The 22,695-nt window shown below is 48.3% G+C and overlaps 1 protein-coding gene across 1 annotated transcript; it reads left to right on the top strand.

Moving 5' to 3' along the window:
- Positions 1 to 5,050: 5,050 nt before the first annotated feature.
- LOC109775439 (ethylene-responsive transcription factor ERF025-like) lies at positions 5,051 to 6,645 on the top strand. The gene has a single exon (XM_020334193.4). It carries the CDS (start codon positions 5,807 to 5,809, stop codon positions 6,401 to 6,403), a length of 597 nt encoding a protein of 198 aa, XP_020189782.1. The 5' UTR covers positions 5,051 to 5,806; the 3' UTR covers positions 6,404 to 6,645.
- Positions 6,646 to 22,695: the final 16,050 nt, after the last annotated feature.

The following is a 22,695-nucleotide window of genomic DNA, read 5'->3' as shown; positions in this document are numbered from 1 at the left end:
GTGTACATTCACCCATGTAGAGTGTGGCTTCCATCTAAAAAAGTACCCCCCGGTGCGGCGGCTCGGAGGCCTCCAGATCCCATCGCTCCCGAGTCGCCCCCGTGCGGCGGCTCGGAGGCCTCCAGATCCAGTCGCCCCCAACTCCCCCTCTCGTCCTCCTCCTCCCTCGCCGCCGCCCGAGGGCGCGGCCAGGCAAAGCCTTGCCGTCGCCGGCGGCGGCGGGGACTATGTGCCCTCCCGCTCGTGAGGAGCTGGCGCGGGCCGGCGCCCCCGGGCCGGAGCATGGCGTGCGGCCGGACGTCACAACGGGGGCTGGCGGCGCTCCGGCGATCCCATTCCCCATGGCAGGCAGCTTCAAGATCTAGGGCGCCATGGTCGACATGGACGACGGCGGCGTGACCTGTAACATCCCAAATTTTCAATTTGGAATGTTATACATAGATCATCATTTGCATATCATGTTTTGTTGCATTTTGACAAATCCTCGATAAATCCTACGCAACTCAAGGACCCTCGGAGAGAGTTGGGGATTTTCTCGAATTTTCTTATTTGATTTTTCAAACGAGGATTGGGATTTTTAATTATTTTTCTCTCCGGAAAAATATTTCAATTTATAAATAAGCGAGAGGAGAAAATATGACTTCTCCAAAAACATTGAAATACTGGAGGAAAAATGTTAAAAACATTATTTGGAATTTATTGGATTTTATTTGCAATTTTTATTGCATTTAAAAATATGCATGTTTTCAAAATATTTATTTTTGATTTTAAAAATGTTCACCCTATTCTAGATTTTCTAACTAGACGGGGAAAATTTATTTCATTTTTCTGATTTTTATTTTTTTTCTACGCAATTTTTCCCGCGGAACTTTAAAAAAAACGCGCCGCGCCGACTGGGCCGAGCCCAGCCGACGGCCCACCCCGCCGCGACCTCTCCTTCTTCCCCACGACGCCGCCGGAGTCTGCCGGGAGCACGGGAGCCGCCTCGGATGCCCCTTCCCCAAGCCGGAGTACCCCCCCCCCTCCATATATACCCCCCCTCCGTTTTCTCCTCACCCGAGCCGCCGCCGCCGCTCGCATCGCCCGCCGCCGCCGCCCGCCTTTTGCCTCGCCGCCGGAGCCGCCGCCCCGAGCCCCGCACCCCCCGCCGCCCGAGCCCCGCCCGCCGGAGCCTCGCCGGAGTCCCGCCGAGGTACTGCTGCCGCCGGCCGTTTTTGCTATTGACCGGTTTTCTGTAAAAAAAAACTTTTGTTTTTTTAAAAAAAACCCTAGATCGGTTTTTTCGGTTTTCTTATTTTACGAGCGTTCACCGAACCGTTCGTCGGTTTTTCTCTGTTAACGAACGTCCGTTATTTAACCGTTCGTCCGTTTTTCTTTTTCGTCGGATTTTCTCGTTATTTTCTCAGATTCGATTTTCGATCGAATTTTCGAATCTGTTTAACTTCTCGCTCGTTTATCGGAATCAGGTGATTCAAGCGCCTAGAGTTTCGTCTCGAAATTCTCTTTCCGTTTAACCTACTCAAACAAGTTTTTGTTACAGTAAAATTTGACCTAGATCCAGATTAGCCAACGAGGTTTCTTTCTTTCGCCGTTTGACTTTCGTTGCTTCTTTCGAGTTGATTCTTTTTGCAAACCGGAGTTCTTAAGTTGAACTTTCTGGTTGGATCTTTCTTTCGAGTTTTACCTGTGCATTAGATGAGTGCTGATTGTATGCTTGTTTGTTTGCGATAGAGTACCCGGAGTGTGCCGCTTGTTACTTCGACTCGCTAGGTTTTGCGGATCATCAGCAAGGCAAGTAACACTTTGATCATACCCCGTTCATACCCAGTTTTATTGCATTAGATCTATTCCCTCACACACATTGCATGATTAGGATCTAATTAAATTGTGGGTACTGGGAAGTAGTTGAGGTAGTACCTATTACCTGTCTATATCAAACCCTTGGGAGTTACTTCTATGTTGCTTTTATTTATTGCCATGCTATGCTCGTAGACGTGGATTGGGTTTGAGAGTTATTCATGACAGATGTGAGTGTTTAATAATGGTTCAACTTAAGGTGGCAACTAAAAACTCACATCTGGGTGGATTGAGGCACCTGGAGAACCCAGTGTTGCCTGTATGTATAAGGTCCGCCACCCAGGCTCAAAGGGATCATAAGATTATTCATGCTAGAAACTTCTGTGTGCAGCCGCAAGCTATTATGGGCTCTAGCATAGCTGAGTAGGTTACAGGATCTCTTGAAGAGGTGGACTAGCAGATGTAGGGGAAAGTAGGTGTACCGGTCCATCCAGAGTAGAGAGTGACTGTTTCTGAAAGACTGTGTCTCGGTCATCCGTTTCTCAAACATCATGCAGTGCGAGAATCAAGCGGAGCCGATCGAGTCTTGTGGGAAAAGTGCATAAACCTCTGCAGAGTGTACAAACTGATCATGATTAGCCGTGTCCCCGGTTATGGACAACTTGAGTATCTAGTACCTGGATTATCATTTGAATCTCATCACCGTGATACTTATAATTAATTTTGTTGGGTTAATGATGTTACTTAATTGGGATTGAGTTGGAGGTACCTTCTCAATGTTTCAACCACCATGATAGTTAAATGAAATTTATTCCTTTTGCAGTAGGATAAAATTGGCTTTTCGCAAAACTGTAACCATAGAGCCTCTCCACCAGCCATATATGCATATAGTATAGCATTATCATTGTTCATTGCTCTCTATGTGTTACATTGCCAGCATATTCTATGTGCTGACCCGTTTTCGGGCTGCAACGTTTCATGTTGCAGACTTTTCAGACGACGAGTAAGGTGCCTTAGGTCGTGGTCTTATACTCAGTGATGCCGCTGGAGTTGATGGACTCACTTATCTTCCAAGTCTTCCGCTGTTATCATTATTAGATGGCCTTAAGCCATGTTTATTATACTTATCTCTTTGGAGATATTCGATGTAATAAGTGTGTGATTGCTACTCTGTTATAAATCCTCCATTTGTACTGTGCGTGTCAGCATTACTGATCCAGGGATGACACTGGTGCACAGCAGCACAGGCCATTTGAGGTATGGTCGCTACATGACCAGATCGACGGCGGCCCGGCCGGATCTGGGCTCAGGCGTGAGCTTCGTCTTCGGGTCATGGTCGGCGCCATGGCGAGTGCGACACGTCGGCATCTTTGTCTGGTCCTTGACAGCCAGGGCAACTCCGGGGGAAACCCTAGATCTTCATGGGATCGAGCGATGGTGGTGCTCTTGCGCCGTAGTCCCTGTTCAGGGCATCGTTTTGGAGTTTGCTACGGTCGAAGGAACCAGTGAAGCCGACGCCGTACGCCCGGTGGTGCAACTGCCAATGAAAATCGCGCCGACTACGGTCATGGCGGACGATGGCGGCGTCTTTGATGTCATTTCCTTGTCGAGGCATCGTTGTTGCAGTTGGCGTCATCAGGCTCGGGATGCTCCAGGGGAAACCCTAGATCTAGGTCTCCCGGATCGGACGATGATGGCGTTCTTAGTAGCGCTTTCCCTCATGGGGGCATCGTTTTGGAGCAAGTGATGGCTGGAGGTGACAAGAGGAGGAGCGGTGCTTCATCACATACATTGATGGTGTCGGATCTCGATGGCATGGCGCTCTGGAGATTAGGCGTCTGATGTGCGATGATGGACTCGCACAGGAGGTCAACGCTGTCTGGCGTCGTGGTGGCGTTGGCGGCAGCAAGACCGGGCAACGTTCATGCAGCAGTACAGCTCTGAAGATGGATTGGTGGCAGGTGGCTGCGGCGGCCTCATACCCGGCAGGCGTCCTGGTTGAGGAGCACGCCGGACTGATGGGTGCCCATACCCAGCAGGCGTCCTGGTTGGACCTCAGGTCTTAGATGTTAGGTTTGGCTGCGAGGTCTTTTTGGTATTAGGCCCAGACTATCAGCATCCCTTCATCAATTGGATAGGAGTAGCGACACTTTTGTTGCCTAGACGGTGGCTTCAGTCTTACTGTTGTATGACTTTGTAAGGTCTTGTGTGAATAATTAATAAAGTGGCTGCATGCATCGTCCAGATGCAGAGGCCGGGGGTCCTCCTCCATTTCTACAAAAACCTAGAAAAGTACGAGATATCGTTAGGGTCAACTTTTATTTTTGCGGGTTAGGGTCAACTAACCCTAGTGCCAATATATCAGGTCCATTCCCTGGAGCTATCTCATAATTGTAAGCAACTTGTTTCACTCTTAAGTCGGAAATATTTCTCTGAATTACCTTAGCAATGTCACAATCAAAGAATATGTCAGTGTAAAAAATACAAGCCAGCTCACTTGCTAGGCTATCTGCAACAGTTTGTATGTTCAATCATTGGTATAAGTGTTGTAATCAATAGTACATCATACAAGCTCTTTAATGGGGCGTATGTTAAACGTATGTTAAACAACCAGGCGGACCCACTAAATATTGAAGAAATGAACAGGCTTGCCTCGGAGCTTGTGCCTGGAGCGTTGCTTCAGGTTCATACGATTTCATTTTCTCTCTTCTTTTATTATATGTCATGTCATCAAAACTCTCTATGTGGCAATTTAACCAACGATGAACATATAACTGTTGGAGATGCCCTCATAAGAAGTTAATTACTGCACACACCTCGATAAGAACCAGAGATGGATCTAAAAGCCTTGTTTTCCTTTTCAAAAGGTGCAGCTCCATAAAAGCATGGTTAATAGTATAGCCAGTTGAGAGCATGGTTAATAGTATAGTCAACGATGGGCTAAATGAGATTGACACATCATTTATAACCAACCTGATAACCAGCATGTATAGTAGCTAGTTACTAAGTAGTATTACTTCATTAGATGGCTCACCTTACACTCTCACATTGTTTCTTGGAGAAAGTGCTGCAGCCGGCTGTTAATCTACCGTCCACTTGCCTTCTCTCTCTCTTCTCTCTCATCCAACACAGCAAACATGCAATATTTTAATTCTTACAGCCTACTGACTGTACTTTATTATACTTGCTCTGATGGCTACAAGAAACTGCCATGTCATGTATAGCCATCATCTATAGTCACTCATATAGTAGTGTGAGTTATAAGGTTGGCTATAATATTACTACTTTTTTCAACCTTCTGTTTTTCTCTTTCTTCACATTATTGTATTTGTCTACAAATCCGCATATAGCTAGGCTCTTGCATGAAAGTCCACTTTCCTTACTTTTTCATCTCTCTCCTCCACATATGCAAAAACGTCATGTACGCGGGCTATAAGCCCACTATTATATACTTGCTCTAAAGCTAATCCATAAACTTACTGTATCCCAAAACAAAATATTACCGCTGGTTATAGAAAAATAAGAAAACATTCCGTGTAGTATATAGTTAAGAAAAACACTAATATACTGTACAAAAGATCCCATCACCCATGCAGAAAACAGAAGGAAAACGAAAGGCCAAATATTTACGCCTTTTTTGATAGAAAAGAAAACGAGCAAATTGATTAGAGAGCCCGAAAGCGACGTGATTCTTCCCCACACGCCCGAAAGGAACTGCAAGGGGCTGTGGCTGCGATTACCTTAGTTGTTTGCTTCCCGGGCAACAGCTCATCGAGAGCGAGTGTCATGGCGTCCCTCACGCTTCCCGCCCGCGCGCTTCTTCCCTGGCGGCCCCCTTATATAGCGGAGTTCCTCCGCGTGCATTAATTTATCCGACGGCGAACTGCATGCACGCGCACACTCCGGCAGTCAGTCACCACTCTCACCCACGCACCCATCGACTGATACTGCATTCCTTCTCAGTAGTGTAGTGTCGGGTAGTGCGGCCATTGCCCTAGCTGATCAATCAATGTCTGGGCATGGGTCGTCGGGCAAGCACCCCTTCTACCGCGGCATCCGGAGCCGGTGCGGGAAGTGGGTCTCGGAGATCCGGGAGCCGCGGAAGGCCCGCCGCATCTGGCTCGGCACGTTCCCGACGGCCGAGATGGCCGCCGTGGCCTACGACGTGGCCGCCCAGGCGCTGCGCGGGCCCGACGCGGCGCTCAACTTCCCCGCCTTAGCCGCCACGCGCCGCGCCCCGGCGTCCACCTCCGCGGACGACATCCGCGCGGCGGCGGCCGCCGCAGCCGTCTCCGTCCAGCACGATCGCGCCGGCGGCGGCATTGCCCCCGCGGCTGCTGGATCCGCACTGCAGCTGCAGCAGCAGCTGAGCGGAGGCAGTGCCGCCGCTGCCTCGGCGAGCGGCGCGGCCCAGCAGGATCAAGCCGGCATTGGGTTCAACCAGTTCTTCCTGGACGAGGAGGCGCTCTTCGAGACGCCGCAGTTCCTGCGCAGCATGGCCGCCGGGATGATGATGAGCCCCCCGAGGCTCAGCCCCGACTCCTCCGACGAATCGCCGGACCCTTCCGAGGCCGGGGAGAGCCTCTGGAGCTACCGCGACCCGTAGCCATAGATCGATCGATCGATCATGGCCTCCATGCCATGGCGTCGCGACTTGCTACTAGTACCACTACCATTGCTGCTACAGCACCACTACTGAACTTGGAGCCTGAAATAACGAGGATTGGTAAGGAGGCGCGTACCGGCGTTGAGACCCGTTTTTTCTCTCCGGTAACGCATGCAGATGTGGGTTTAGCGTCTGCCCTGATCTCCTTGCACTTCTTCACCCCTTTTTCTCTCAATCTCTAGAGTATTTTTTTCCCTTATGATTGAAGTGTTTTGGACCTTCTGGTTTGATGAAAGCCAGAAGGGGAAAAAGGTCCCCAGTTTCACTAGCTTTGGCACTGTCTGAAATATCCGAGCTCGGCAGTATATAAAGCTGCAGCCAGATACTTGACTAAAATGTCGAGTGGGTCACGAGGAGTACTGTATGCACTGTTTATGTGGATGTACCACGTAGTTGTGTAATTAAGTTTGTACTGTAACTATTCTGTGGGTGTGGATTGGCTATAAGATGTGCGCACAGTGCATCGCTAGCTCCACCTTTACCCTTTTTAAAACGCTTGTTGCTGATGTTTCTAGAGTCTAGTGTGTGCTGATGTGCGAGCTTTTGACCTGGGGTGGTTGGCCGTGGAAAAGGATGAAAAGAGCCGATCACCGCTGGGGTACAGTTTTTTTTTTTTTTTGATGTTTTGGGGATCAGCTGGTCTCCTACATGTAACTTAGCTCGCCGGTTACTATCTAGTATAAAAATGTGTTGCTAGTAAATAAGTTACTCCATCGGATCCGAATTAATTGGCGCAAACACCTATTCAATGTTGTATAGAGATTGTATAAAGGTTGCGGCAATTAATTTGGATCGGAGTGTGTAGAGAATTTCGACTACAAGCTCTTTGAGACATAAAATACATCTTAACAGAGGTGGTACTACCTTATTAAGGCATGATCGATCATTATGGTGATCATAGGTGTAACAAGAGATCATGAACTTACAGTAGGCAATACTTCAAAACCCCTAGATGAATACATAGCTAGATATAATATTTCCCTGCAAAACAAAATTGTCTTCAAGATTCAAAGACTTGTTTTTAGGGATTCAAGATTCAAGACTTCCATGGAGAGCCTAGCTAGAAAAAGACTTTCTTGGAAATAAAAACGCTAACCCCACAACCATGACATCATCCTCCAGTTTGGCAACATACCTTCTGTGTGTATAACAGGAAAAGTCATTAGACTTTACTATAGTAGTTTGCCTAGAAGTTGGACCAAAGATCGACTAAACAAACTCTATATTCAGTTTTGCTTGACGTATTAAAGGAAAAAGCTGACTTGTACAAGAAAAGGTGAATAGTACTAACTTTTTAGCAAACAGTTCTTTGGCTACTATTCATAACAAAACTTTGTTTTTTATTGATAAACACAAGTATGGAACTTATATTTAATTTTTTTTCGCGAATACACAAAGTTTGCGTATCATTCCATTGATAGAAGAAGAAGAAGAATGAGTACAGAGGATACAACACATGACACAAACTCATGCAGGCGTGAACATGGTGCCCGGAGCAGAGAGACAAGGGATGCTCGGCCCAAACACAAGAAAACATCACAGCTTAACCAACCAAACCCGAGCCAAGAGCGGCACTACCTAACCAACGAGAACTCCAACATCATCCGACGCAAGACCGGGGACGCGAGCGAGCAAGATAGTGCCTTCAAGAAGGAGAACGACGCCGAGGCTCCGTCACTATCCGGTCCGGGAGACCCAGACCTAGGGTTTCCCCTGAGCTCGAAGAGGGGTGCAGCTGAAGAAGGCCTTGGCAGCGCGCCTCCATGGAGGAAAACGACACCCGCGGGCGCCGTCGCTGCCAGCACCGGCGAGCCGAGCAGGGATCTCTCCCTGGTCTGAAGCTGAGCGATCCCATAGCCGCCGAATCCGGTATCGTAGATGGGGGAGCCAACGCTGATTGGAGTCACCGAGTCGTGGGGGGGTTGGCGGGGCTACACCTGCCGTCGGAGGGTGGCACCACCACCGCACCCAGGAGCACCGGAGCTGGCAAAAGGAGGGGGCTTTGAGGCGTACATGGTGGGGCGGGCGGCGAGGCGAACCACGTGGGGGTCTTGCCACGACGGCTTTCGGCGACGCCGGCAAGCAAGGGCTGGAAGCACGCAGGCCGAGCTGTCGTGGCCTTGACCGTCGAGATTTCGACAGGCTGGGTAATCTGGAAGGGGCGCAGCTACCCAACCGCCGGGCCGGAGCATCCTGGTGGAGGACGCCGGCGGCAAAGGGCACCGGAGAGACGCGGGCCTGTAGCCGCCGGGGCCGGAACAACACCAGCAAAGACCCGCCGCGAAGGGCCCCGAGTCAGCCCCAACCGCGTACACCTCGCTGCCACCACGCGAGAGCCACCACCGTGGCATGGGGAGGGGGAGGGCCGCTGGAGACGAGGGGCCGCCTGCATGAGAGGGCAGGCTGCGAACGCCCCGCAACCGGCCGCCGCCGCCAACAAGCAGGCTCGAGCAGCAGCTGGGAGGGGAGCCCGAGAATCGCCGGAAGGAGACCGGGTCGCGGGCAGAGGAGGGGAGGCGCGTGGGGAGGGAAAGCTACGGCGGCCGAGGATGGCAGGGGAGGGGGCGTGGACGGCTGGAGATGCGCGAGGCCAGGCCGCCCTGGGTGGGCCGGATCCGTCGCCGTCGTCGACCAGCAGGGGGGCGGCGCCGCTGTGGCGAAGAGGGAAGGCGGGGGCGTCGTTGGGGGGGTTGGGGGCACGGGGGGCCCAGATCCGCCCCGCCGCAACCTTCCTGGGGCCCGGCCTGGCTTCGCCGGCCGGCCCTCTGGCGGCGGCGATGCGGGGGAGGCCGCCGGCGGGGGCTCCTAGTAGCGGCGGCTAGGATTCCCCCCGTGTCGCCACAGGAGGACGACGCGAGGGGAGGGGGCGATCACTTATATTTAATTTTGGTGCTAGGTTAAATACACATTGTGTCATTCACTCAAACAATATATTTTTTGTTGTGCTTCTGTGGCGTGGTATCAGGGAATACCATAGACGTCCTATGTGTAAGTTGAGAATATATCTAGTGTTCGGAGACAGTGACACCAATTTAACCAAAGATTCCCAATGAAAATCCAAAAAGCTGAATTTTCATATATGACACATCTACTTACAATTCCATAAAATTTCAATGCGTGTGTTTTGACTTCAATTTATGTGATGTGCCAATGTACTTGATGTTATCGTAAAAAAAACTATGACGTTGCGGTCACAATGCCGTGGCTTGGAAGCACGGGTGCACCCCAAGCCACCAGCACTAATTTGTGTATAAATCCGAATAACCCATATGTAAACCATTTTTTTTCTATGTGATGCTAATTCTTGGATGCCTGAAGCATTCTCAAATCACAACCATCTAAAGTTACACATGTTACCACGGTTTATTTTGTTTGTTTGTTTCAGTATTACATCATGTTTCAGTTTGGGAGTTATATATTAACTGATATGGTGAGCAGTAGGGAGGACTGCAAATTAATTCAAATGCTAAAAAAAAGTGAAATTTAAGAAGAAGAAGAGTGAAAAATCACAGCAGTAGCTCGAGTGTCACAGCAAACAGCGACTTGCCCGCCTCCGCGAGCAACACGTGTCCGCCTCCCCCCGAGGCAAACATGAGTGGAGTGCTGACGAGACGACAAGTCAAGGCCCTCGGTGCGGCCCACCCTTACGCTGCGCGCGGCCCGGCAGCAGCATGGGTTCTTCGTTCGGCAGGTACAGGCTCTCGCCGGTGGTCCAAGCGCTCTAATCTGAGCTCCTGAGCCTCTGCGCGCACGCTGCCGAAAAACGAGCAAAAGCCGGGATACTCATCCGTTGGCGACGCAGCTCAGGCCGGGGCGGGGCCAGATCGACAAAACCCAACAGCCGGGCTTGTACGGATCGCCTGGCGCGTCGGATTCCAATGGGATGGCGACGCGAGCGCGCCACCGCACGGCGGCGCTGGTTGGACGCGGAGGCGGAGCGGAGCCCGTCCGAATCATGGGGTCACGGGCCGTACGATTCGCGTGCCCCCACCCTGCCTGCGTTTGCCTTTGCTGAGCTGCGAATCTCATCTTCACAGCACCGCGAGACTAGTCGTTGCTCGCCAGGCTGGCCCGAGGGTTTCCTTCTTTTCTTACGTGAATGAGAAATAGCCAAGTGAACAATAAGAAATTTGGGAGGTTTTCTTTTTAGTTAGCAAGAGAGCTGCTAAGATTTCATTGTGCAAGAACAAAAGGTGAATAGCTGCTCGGTTTATTCGGGCAAAAACATTGGCAAAGTACACGTCACACATAGCTAGACTAGTTTTAAAATAACAGAAGACATAAAGAAAAATGCTAAAAGGCCTATCAAACACAATGCAAATAGAGAAGAAAAATGCCGACAAAAGCGGTGTGACCGTACATCAGCAACGATGCTCATGGTCCGTTGACTTCCAACTTCTTCGCAACTTCACCAAAGTGCACCTTCCCGCCGCATTGGTCATGACCGCCAAAAGCATGTTTGATGACCCATCGACATTGGAGAGAGAAGACATCTGAAAGAGGAGCGGATATGTGATGCTTCAATCTCAGCGAGACGAAAAACATGACTTATCTAACACTATTCGCATGTACAAAGTGCTCCAACAAATTACGCCTCCAGCCAACAGCCGCCCTTAGATGGACGCACTAATGCAAACGCCATGCCCCATCCAGCCACCGCCATAGCCATGGCCAACTCATGACTAGACACTCCACCACAAACCAAATGCTCATACCAAGAGGTCAAATCTCCAAAAACGAGCCTTCCAAGGAATAGATGACGACAAGGGTGCCGCCATCGTGACCCTACAATGCAGATCTTGCTTTTCACACGAAGAATAGATCTTCAGGACGGTAGAGATTCTGGATCACCTCGATGACGCCTCTAACAAGGAAACAACACACACACATACATGTTGACATCACTATCTGGAAGCGGGAATCTCGTCCAAAGAACTACACACTTAATGTTTGGGGCAAAGCCTGAGATGCAACACGCCGATAGATCTAGAACATGACGGTCCTCGTCCTAGCCGAGGTTTAGACAACAGTACCGCCGCCCAGTCCGAGAGCCTATCAAGGAAACCAGGTATCAGATGTGCATCCCTCCTCATCCGGGCCGCAACTAGATAACCACGCCACTTCGTCGACTGAATCCGTAGACAGCTTGGAAACCATGGCTAAAGGAGTAGATCATTCAACAGATCGGTGCTGGAGGCAACAATGCTAGCCAGAGGAGGATGTTGGTCAATAGATCCGTGCAGGGGCATGATACGTCTCCGACGTATCTATAATTTTTTATTGTTAAATGCAATTATATTGTCACTTTTGTATGCTTTATATGCCATATTATATTACTATTTCCACCTATTAATCTAGTGCCCAGTGTCAATTCCTGTTTTTGCTTGTTTTTTGTCTCGTAGAAAAACCATAGCTACCGAACTCCAAACACAATGAAACTTCACAGTGATTTTTTCTAGATCATAAGAAACCCTAGAAGCTTCGGGGGAGGACGAGAAGACCCACGAGGGACCCACAAGCTAAGTTGGCACGCCCAGGGGGTACACGCGCCACCCTGACTTGTGGGCACCTCGTTGTTGTGTCTGCCCTAATTCCTAGCTTATAAATTTCCAAATATCCAGAAACCCTGGAAGCGAGATCCGAAACAATTTTATCGCCGCTGCAAGCCTCTGTGCTTCCGAGATTGCATCTGGAGCCATTTTTCTGGTGCTCTGCCGGAGGGGGGAATCATTTGGGAGGCTATCTTCATCAACCTTGCTTCTTACATGATGATGTGTGAGTAGTTCCTTCAGGACCTACGGGTCTATAGTAGTAGCTAGATCTCTCTCTCTCTCTCTCTCTCTCTCTCTCTCTCTCTCTTCAATGCAATGATCTTCTCTAAGATCAATCCGATGTAATTGAATTATTTGAGTCTCTTGAGATTTATTTGCTGAGTAATTTTATATTGTATTTCTCTCCGATATATCTGTCTTGTTTGGCCTAGATCAATTTATCTTCAATGGGAGAGATACCTTGAAGTAGGTTCAATCTTGCGGTGATCTTGTCCTATGATAGGAGGGGTGACGACACATATTTATATTGTTTATATTAATTGGTCTTACTTTGTCTACATTATCTCATCTTGCTTAAAGTGTTACTCTATTTTGTCATGAACTTAATACTTTGAGATGCATGTTGGATAGCGATCTTGGGGTGAAGTAATAGTAGTAGATGCAGTTGGATTACGGTCTACCGCTTAGATGATCATCATAACTATGTGCAATTATGTCAATTGCCCAACAGTAATTTGTTTACCCATCGTTGCTATGCTTATGAGAGATGCCTCTCGTGAAACTATGGCCCCGGGTCCATTTGCGATCAAAAGTAAGAAATCCACAATTGCTTCACGTTATTTATTTTACTTTATTTTTTCTTTTATTTGTTTTGCCTATCACTATCAGATTTAGTCTTGCAACTGGCGAGAACAGGGGGAGTAACGACCCCCTGCCTTTGTTGGGTGTAACCATTTACTTTGTGTGTGTAGGTACCATTCACGTTGTTCGTATGTTGCCTCCTTCTGGTTCGATAATCTTGGTTCTTAACTAAGGAAAATACTATATGCTATTATACTATTTCACCCTTCCTCGTCGGGAAAATCCAACAACTATCAGGAGTAGATGATGACTAAAGCTCACAAAAAATTATTTTGGCCATGTCTGTGGAGTTTTATTGCCACTCTTTGGATGGTGCCAATAATTTCTTATGTGCGTGCACACTCCCTAGCCTACTCTAACTTTTTTTTCAATACTAGCTAATTGTCCATGTGTTACAACGGGGCATACATATTCTAGTGGTCCAACATCAGTCGTGTCTTACATATACCTTGGACCCATCAAATTCTAGATTTTGGTAATTTCATTTGATTTGAGTATGGGTAGGGGTGGGCATGGAAATTTTGGATTTAGTTGGAGTTGTGATAAGATTTGATTTGATTTTGGTATGGATAGGGCAGCGCAAGAGGTTTTGATAAGATTTGGTTTGATCTGGTTGAATTAATGCATTACGGGGGAGGGATGGAATACAACACGGAAAACCAAATGGGGGGAGGCAAGGGTGGAGGCGAGCGTAGAACGACCAACTCCCATTTAGTTGTAGAGATTTATCAAATTACAAATACCTAATACATTAATCAAATGTGGCCCAGCCAAAAGGCTCGGGCTCAAACCAAACAGAAACCAATGTTGACTCAGTAGCCTCAATGTTGGCTTCTCTCTCTCTCTCTCTCAAACATATTGCCTTCTCCATGATCTCCCTTGCCTCCTAGTGGTGACCGGGTTTTCTCAGTTGAAATTCAACCATTTCGATAGTGTATTTCATGGTGTCACTTTTCAATCTAGGTCACCAGACATAAGATAATACTGGTAGAAGGTGATGCGACAGACACATGTGGTAGGCGAGGGAGCTGAGAGGAGCTACATTTGGCGTAAATCGACGGCCTTGGTGTATGACACTTTGTGGTCGGGTGTGCTTTCAAGGAATGCGCAAATGGGATGGCATTGTATTGCCTAGCATATTATCAAAAATGGTGCCACATGTGATACGACAGTAATTCAGGTTGGCTTAGGCGAAAAGTCGACATCATCGACACAGTTCTAGTGAACTTATTCTGGATCCCAATGCAAATGGACATATGGGTATCATGTACATGTTCTGGTTATGTGATATTTTTCTACTCACATAAAGAATCAACTAATATTCCACATGACAAGGTGCTTGTCAGTTGAGATGGTAAATATCGACAATGGTGGTGCCAGTCTTATCAGATTGGTTGGATCCGACGACAAGTTTTAATGTGTTTCTCCTATTGAAAGTCCATGATCTAGTTTTCATTGGGTAGATCTTGTAGCATCAATGTAATTCTACTATCCACTTGTTGAATGTCTTAGATGAAGGTGAAGGAAATATGCCCTAGAGGCAATAATAAAGTTGTTATTTATATTTCCTTATATCATGATAAATGTTTATTATTAATGCTAGAATTGTATTAACCGGAAACTTAGTACATGTGTGAATACATAGACAAACAGAGTGTCACTAGTATGCCTCTACTTGACTAGCTCGTTGAATCAAAGATGGTTAAGTTTCCTAGCCATAGACATGAGTTGTCATTTGATTAATGGGATCACATTATTAGAGAATGATGTGATTGACTTGACCCATTCCATTAGCTTAGCACTTGATCGTTTAGTATGTTGCTATTGCTTTCTTCATGACTTATACATGTTCCTATGACTATGAGATTATGCAACTCCTGAATACCGGAGAAACACTTTGTGTCCTACCAAATGTCACAACGTAACTGGGTGATTATAAAGATGCTCTACAAGTGTCTCCGATGGTACTTGTTGAGTTGGCATAGATCAAGATTAGGATTTGTCACTCCGATTGTCGGAGAGGTATCTCTGGGCCCTCTCGGTAATGCACATCACTATAAGCCTTGCAAGCAATGTGACTAATGAGTTAGTTGCGGGATGATGCATTACGGAACGAGTAAAGAGACTTGCCGGTAATGAGATTGAACTAGGTATTGAGATACCGACGATCGAATCTCGGGCAAGTAACATACCGATGACGAAGGGAACAACGTATGTTGTTATGCGGTTTGACCGATAAAGATCTTCGTAGAATATCTAGGAGCCAATATGAGCATCCAGGTTCCGCTATTGGTTATTGACCGGAGACATGTCTCGGTCATGTCTACATAGTTCTCGAACCCGTAGGGTCCGCACGCTTAACGTTCGGTGACAATTTGTATTATGAGTTTATGTGTTTTGATGTACCGAAGGTAGTTCGGAGTCCCGGATGAGATCGGGGACATGACGGGGAGTCTCGAAATGGTCGAGACGTAAAGATCGATATATTGGACGACTATGTTCGGACATCGGAAAGGTTCCGAGTGATTCGGGTATTTTTCGGAGTATCGGAGAGTTACGGGAATTCGTATTGGGCCTTAATGGGCCATACGGGAAAGGAGAGAACGGCCTCAAAGGGTGGCCGCACCCCTCCCCATGGACTGGTCCGAATTGGACTAGGGAGGGGGGCGCCCCCTTCCTTCCTTCTCCTTCTCCCTTCCCTTTTTCCTATTCCATGTGGGAGGTGGAATCCTACTAGGACTAGGAAGTCCTTGTAGGAGTCCACACTTGAGTGCGTCCTATGAGGGCCGGCCTCCTCCTCCCTCCATCCTTTATATACGTGGCCAGGGGGCACCCCATATACATACAACAATTGATCATTGATCTCTTAGCCGTGTGCAGTGCCCCCCTCCACCATAATCCACATCGGTCATATCGTAGCGGTGCTTAGGCGAAGCCCTGCGTCGGTAACTTCATCAACACCGTCACCACGCTGTCGTGCTGACGAAGCTCTTCCCCGAAGCTCTACTGGATCGTGAGTTCGCGGGACGTCACCGAGCTGAACGTGTGCTGAACTCGGAGGTGCCGTACGTTCGGTACTGAGGATCGGTCGATCGTGAAGACGTACGACGACATCAACCGCGTTGCCATAACGCTTCCGCTTACGGTTTACGAGGGTACGTAGACGACACTCTCCCCTCTCATTGCTATGCATCGCCATGATCTTGCGTATGCGTAGGAATTTTTTTGAAATTACCACGTTCCCCAACAGAAGGCTCAACTTAGAGGTGATAATACAAACTTTGTCTTGTATTGCTTCACCCACCAATATCATCGTGGTGAAAATGGTGATTTCCTCTTGAAGACATCATCGTGTAGTAGTCCGCTCTTTAATGGCTTTTGTGTCATTTTTTGGATACTTAGTCCCTAACGAAAGGATCATGGTAGATGATAGAGAAGACCGATGTTATGAGATCAACTTTGGATAATGGTCTGGGATATCTTGTCTTTTGAGTGACTCAAGGTCCCAAGTGTTTTATTCTTTGGTTTGCTTTCTGTGGTGTAAGCTTTTTTTCGATGTCTATCATATTTTGGTATAAATAAACAAATTATGATCGGTGATGCAGAAGTCAAGATCCCGTTAAAGAAAAAAATGATCCAATAATCAGGAGTCCAAGACAAAAATAGTTTGGCGGTGTAATCACGGACTGAACATACATCATGCGGGTGCTTTTATCGATGGAGAATTAGCCAATTTTCATGCTTAAAACTATTATTAGCATACAACGGTATAACACACTAGATGAACACGAAATACATCACGTATGTAATAGCAACCATAATCAGAGACATGAACAGATCATGAAGCATGCACTCTTCATTTGTAACCATAGGTGTTGTAGGACAGTAGGAGCGATGTTGTTTCTTACGACTTTGGTGAAGACTGGTCGAAGCAGACAATGTTGGAGACGTCGGTACGTGACGTCACCCAAATTGGATGGAATACAACCTGTGGTGCAGACTAGTCGAAGCAGACGATGTGCATCCTTTCTATGTAGAGCTTATTTTAAATGGAAGCACTGTTGTGTAGACTAGAAGGGATTATGTAAAAGATATTAGGGAGCTCAATGAAACAAAACATGTGCAAATCCACGTACATGCTCCCACCACTAGTCACCATGCAGACTTGAGTTGCATTGCTCGGCCTGGCTGTGAAGAAAAGATCGATTCGAGCGTTCCACTAAGCCAGACCCAGAGGTCTTTAAAGCACCGTCCAATAATATTTGCACACAACAAGCAACCAAAATCAAAAATTGTTGCATCCAAGTTAAAGTTGATGCAGACCCTTACCGGGGCCGAGCAAATCTTGTTATAGTAGACCGTCGGGAAGTCGTCATGCTAAGGCCTCATAGGACCAGCGCACCAGAACAACAACCGCCGCCGATGAAGGAACACGTAGATCAGAATGACTTAATCTAAATACACACGAACAAAGTCCGGATCCGAGTAGATCCACCAAAGACAAACACCGACCGAATCCGGAGAGGTCCGCTAGAGACACATCTCCACATGTCCTCCAACGATGCTAGAAGGACCACAGGGATGGGGCTAGGCAGGAAAGACCTTATTCCATCTTCAAGGAGCTGCCGTTGTCTCATCTTTCTGAGCAGGACATAAACTCTAACAAAACATAAAGAAACATATAAAAACGAAAATCTCCCGTTGGCAAGATCAGGATCCACTGCGTCCATGACTCTAAGGACACAGAAGACGAGGCAGATCACTGGCGCCCACTTGGAGGTTGATGAGGAGGCCAAGAGGACCGTGGTCAGCCACCTAGCACTAGCAGCCGGCGATGAACCCTGGCGCTCCTAGTCGCATATACTGGAGACATGTGATGATTGAGTTAGGCCAACTCCAGCGCACGACCCCGTCCTGTCCGGGTGCGTCCGTTTAGGGTAAAATGGACATACCAGACGGCCAAGCGCGCGGACGCAAACGGACTTTTGTCTGTTTTCTGTCCACTTTCGTCCCATCCCTGGCCCAAGTTTGGGCCGCTTTTGAGGTGAAACGGACAGCACGCGGACAGGCGGGCCGTGTGCGCTTGTCCTTCCCTGGCCCCGCCGTCGATGGCACATGCATCCCTTTTTCTATCTGCCCCCTCCCCCTCCAGCCGCACCCTCTCCACTCTTGCCCCTCGTCGCCGCCGCTGCCATTGCCGCTGTGCAGCTCGGACACGCGCTCGCCCAGCCCCCTTTCCCTTGATGCCCCTGAGCTACCCAACCACGGCCACCTGATTTGCGCACCCGGCGGCCGGATTTGGAGCGGATCCGGTCGGGCTTGAAGCTCGCCCGGTTGTGGGAGGCCGCGCCGTGCCATGGACTGGCCGGGCACCGGGTAGGAAGGCCCCGGCAAGGCCGCATGCAGGTACTGACTCCGCCTCTAGCCGCTTGGATCTACACCGTTGACGGTCCGCCGGCAGATACACGGCGGTCCGCCGGTAGATACACGGCGGTCCGCCGGGCTCGGTGCTGGCCCAAATGCTCATCGGCGCACCGTTGCCACTCAATAAGTGCGACCACTGCCCAAAGAAGGTCTTGCGCAGCGTGTCTACAACGCCGAAATATTCCGGATGGGTGTTCATCAAGTGCTCAACCGATGGGGTATGTGCTATTTAGTTTTGGTTGTGCTTTCGGATTTGACTAGTTGTGCTAAATTAAAATTTTATTGTGTAGAATGGATGCAAATTTTGGTATTAGAAAGAAGAATACATCGATATATTGATAGAGCGCAATTTAGTAGATGTTCGTGCACTTTTAGCTAGCATAGAGGCTAGAGATGAGACTAGTGCACTTGTTGCTAGAATAGAGGCTAGACATGAGACTAGATGCGAGGAAGCAACGTCTACTTCTTTAGACTCGAAGAAGAAAGAAGCACGCAAGATCGAGCATCTGCAGATCAACAATGAATGCATCGAGAAAGCACTAATCCAACTTACGGGAGCAGTTATGGAAGTTGGTTATCTTCTAAAATATATTCTTGTGGTTTTTGTTTTCTTTGGTCTTACTTTTCTAGTCAAAATTTGGTGATGTATTTTCATGTATCAAAAATCAATGATGAAAAAAAGATATGTGCTTGGAAAGAAAAATGTATGCAGACGGGATGTGGCCGGGATGCGTCCGCGCAGTACACAGCCGGCGCATTCCAGGAAAGGTCCGGACATGACCCATTGCCCTACTCAACCAAACAAACAGATCCGAACAAAACAAACGTCCATTTAGGGTCATACGATAGAGTTGGCCTTAGTCCTCTGTACGAAGCTCACATGCGTACTTCCGTCCTGAAGCCAAACGAAAACGGGTGAGCACAACGCCAAATCGAGGCCGACTGGTTCAGGCCTGCGAAAACATGGATACTGGAATAAAGGCTGTCATGTCTGAAGCAAAAAGAGGAGGATGCAAAATGATGGTAGTATCTGGGAAGCGTTTTGGCTCCCCGGAGCCTTTGCTCTCGGATGAATAGTAACTCCAAAAAAGTAGTAAAATGTTTTAAAAAATTGAATTTTTTATTGATGTTCGTGTTAGTGTCGCAAGCATGCTTGATAATTTTCATTAGAAACGAAGCAGGCAGTGTTTCCTCTGTGAAAAATTAAAATTAGGATGACATCTTGGGATAACATTTAGTGTTTAATAATAGTTTTTATTTTTGCACAAGCCAAAATGTTTAACCTTTTTGCCTGAAATTTTGCAGGTAGCATTTCCATGTGACTATGAATACATAAATTTTTTGTTGAGATCTTTCAACATTTTTGAAAATCATTTTTGCGTGCAGGAGCACGTGCTCCTAGAAGCCAAATTGCATTTCTAGGTAGTACTAGTATATTATGAATGTGACGTGCGTCCCGTCCCGCCGAATACTACGAGTAAGAGTATCTATAGCCAGGGGCCTTAAACCCTTCTCAAACGCCCGGACGGGCTGATCGGTCGGTGACCGGTCACAAAAAATCAATTCACCTGGGCGTCTCAAACCGTCCACAGACGCTCGGGCTGTCCGGCGCCCCTCAGATCCAACCCAAATATAGGGCGGCCCGAGCGCGCCCGGGCGCGTCTGCCACGTTAACTCGGCCCATCTCGACCCCATATATATCCCCTCCGATGAACCCTAGACCTCAGTCCACACTACTCTCTCCGTCTTCTCCTCTTCCCAATCCGCCGTCTCCTCTTCCCAATCCGATCCATGACGGACAACCGCAGCGGCTCCGACTCCAATGGCGACGAGGGTGACATCGATGTTGTCGCCTTCCGCAATGCTTTGCGCCACTCCTGTCTAGATCAGGCAGCAGCAGCGGAGGCAGCTCCCGTAGCGACGCGTCGTCCCCTTCGCCCGCCGCCACACTGTGGGCGACGTTGTCGGGCCGTCCCATTCGCCGGTGGGAGCGCCAACCGTTCCACCCCACTCCAAGTATGCCGCTCCGCCGCCAACCCGTCCATTCTACCTCCGGAGAGCGTCCACGGGCACCGTTTGGTGCTTCTGCCCTCGCCAGCACCAGGCCGGTTGAGGACGCCCGAGGCGCGGCCCGCACGACGCGAGGGCAACGCGTGAGAGACGGCACGGTGGTGGGCGGCGTGTCGGCGAGGCGACATGCACCTGCGCGCGCCGGTCGATCTCGAGGACGCGCTCATTGCGTCCGTCCTCCGACGCTTCCTTGACAAGGACGGAGATGGATGCGTTGCGGCTGCGGCGGAAGAACGCCAAAGCGCTCCGACTCGCTATCGAGTCGTCGGCGAAGGAGAAGGCGAAGAGGCACGTCGAGGAGCAGGAACGCTTGCTCCAAAGGCTTGCCGGGGGTCACATGGAGCTATTGGGTGACTCCGATGACGGATCAAGCTCTGACGATAACGACGACGATGACCCTCCGGCGGCCGACGCCCACACCGAAGGCCAAAGCAGCATCGCCGACCGCAAGGGAAGGGTACTGCGAGAAAATGGTGACGTTCTCCGTCCTTCCCATTTAATGAAGTTTTTTTATCTATGTTTAGTGTATTGTTCGATTGAAACTACATCTTTTGGATGTCGTATGGTCGTTAATACTACAATTATGCCCAATTTAACTAAAATTGGTGCTAATTCGTTGATCTATTCATTTTTTATACATGCATGTGTTGCACGGATATGAGGCATGAATTGAGATACACGGATACAAACACAACAAAATAAGAGTGCCCTGCCAGTGTCTATGGAAGCGTTCGGCGCGTCCGTGGGCGTTTGAGAGACCGGATTTGATGTCTTGCCTGCGCGTACGACCCAGCCACGACAATTACATTTAGGATATTTTCGTAACCAGCCGAAAATGGCGTCATGTCATCGTTATCTTCGTCAACTCAAAACCGAAAGTCCCACAGACGGTCACGCGCTCTTCAACTTACGCAAATGCCAGCTCAAGTTATCTCTACCCCAAATGGAGCACTTGGTAGCCTGGTACGGTTTATTTTTGTACGGCTTTTCTTAGTCCCATCTCCCGCCACCCCTTCCCATTGGTTTTCTAATTCATTGGTTTATTTTATCCCCACACTTTTCTTTCAAAAAAACACTTTCCTAGCGTACAAAAGATCACAGATCTAACTTTCCTAACTTATCCAAATCAACCGATCTCTGTCATTAATGCAATTTGTTTTGGGAAACAAATAATAGGTTTTGAAGAAACAAATAATGGATTTTAAGGAAATTAACAAGTAAAACATGACAAACAAATTTTATTGTAAAAGTATTATCTCTACTCCTAAAGTCTCAGTACGTAGGTCGTTTGTTGGTTTCGTTCATTTCCTTATCGATCAATCCCCTCCCTATTGATGGAGAGACATCCCACCGATATTTTTCCAAATAAAGCACTTGCCTCCACCTCTCTCTTGTATGGAAGAAAATCAGGAAAGAACCACACGCACATACCCCTCTCCTCCATAGATATTGGGGGAAGATCCCGTCAATCAGGAAAGAACCATCCTGAGCGGCTCCGCCTCTTCTCGATTCGTTCAAACTAGGAAAAATGTAGTCTCTGATTAAAATAAAAAGACCAACTCACTAATGCCCCCATCCCTCCTCCTCCCCATCCGATCCCCCGGACGATCTGCCTCCCCTGTCGCCTACCCCGCTGCTGCGTCGACCCTAGCCGCGACGCCCGACTTTTCCACCGACGGTGAGGCCTTCCTCAATCCCTCCAAGCTCTGTGTCCTCCGCATTGTGCTGCCACACCCCCACTCTCGTCGCTTGCGGTCACCGGAGCCATGTCGGGTAAGATGAATCTCACGTTCATGGCCATCGGTTTGCCAAGGTTGCGACACAGTAGTGGCCTGAGTGCTTGCGGCGCTGGAGGTGGTGTCATATATGTTGTTTGTCAGTGTGTAATGCCGGCTATACTAGGAGTCTGGGACCATAACAATGGTTTAATTTCCTTTTCTCTGTTGAGATATAGTTATAATCGTAGGTATCTTAATATAATGGTTTATGAAGGCATAGAAATCACACAACTTCCCTGGGACGCTGATCTATCAACGTGTATTCATCACCGGATCACAATCTGCAACACTATAATCCTAGGTGCTGGTTATTTCTAATACTCATATCTCAGAGTATAAGTTATTTCCCAAATGTATTTTTCTGTGCAACATAATTTTTTTTTTATTTTGTAGGAGAGTTTACGGCAATCCTTCCAAGCATTAATTATTCCGATGATAGTAGGGGGCCTCCATGCACAGGTAACGGTTAAAGCTTTGACCTTACGCGGTAATATTGGGAGCTATGCTAAGTTGCTAACTTATACTTTGCCAATATATTTTGTTTTGT

The sequence above is a fragment of the Aegilops tauschii genome, chromosome 2 (genome assembly GCF_002575655.3).
Source record: "Aegilops tauschii subsp. strangulata cultivar AL8/78 chromosome 2, Aet v6.0, whole genome shotgun sequence".
NCBI lineage: Eukaryota > Viridiplantae > Streptophyta > Magnoliopsida > Poales > Poaceae > Aegilops > Aegilops tauschii.
Note: the sequence above shows the minus strand (reverse complement) of the source record. Positions and strands in the feature narration are given on the sequence as shown.

Bases quoted from the DNA above. Each gene is read 5' to 3' on its own strand.
- LOC109775439 (XM_020334193.4), top strand. From the start codon at position 5,807: ATGTCTGGGCATGGGTCGTCGGGCAAGCACCCCTTCTACCGCGGCATC.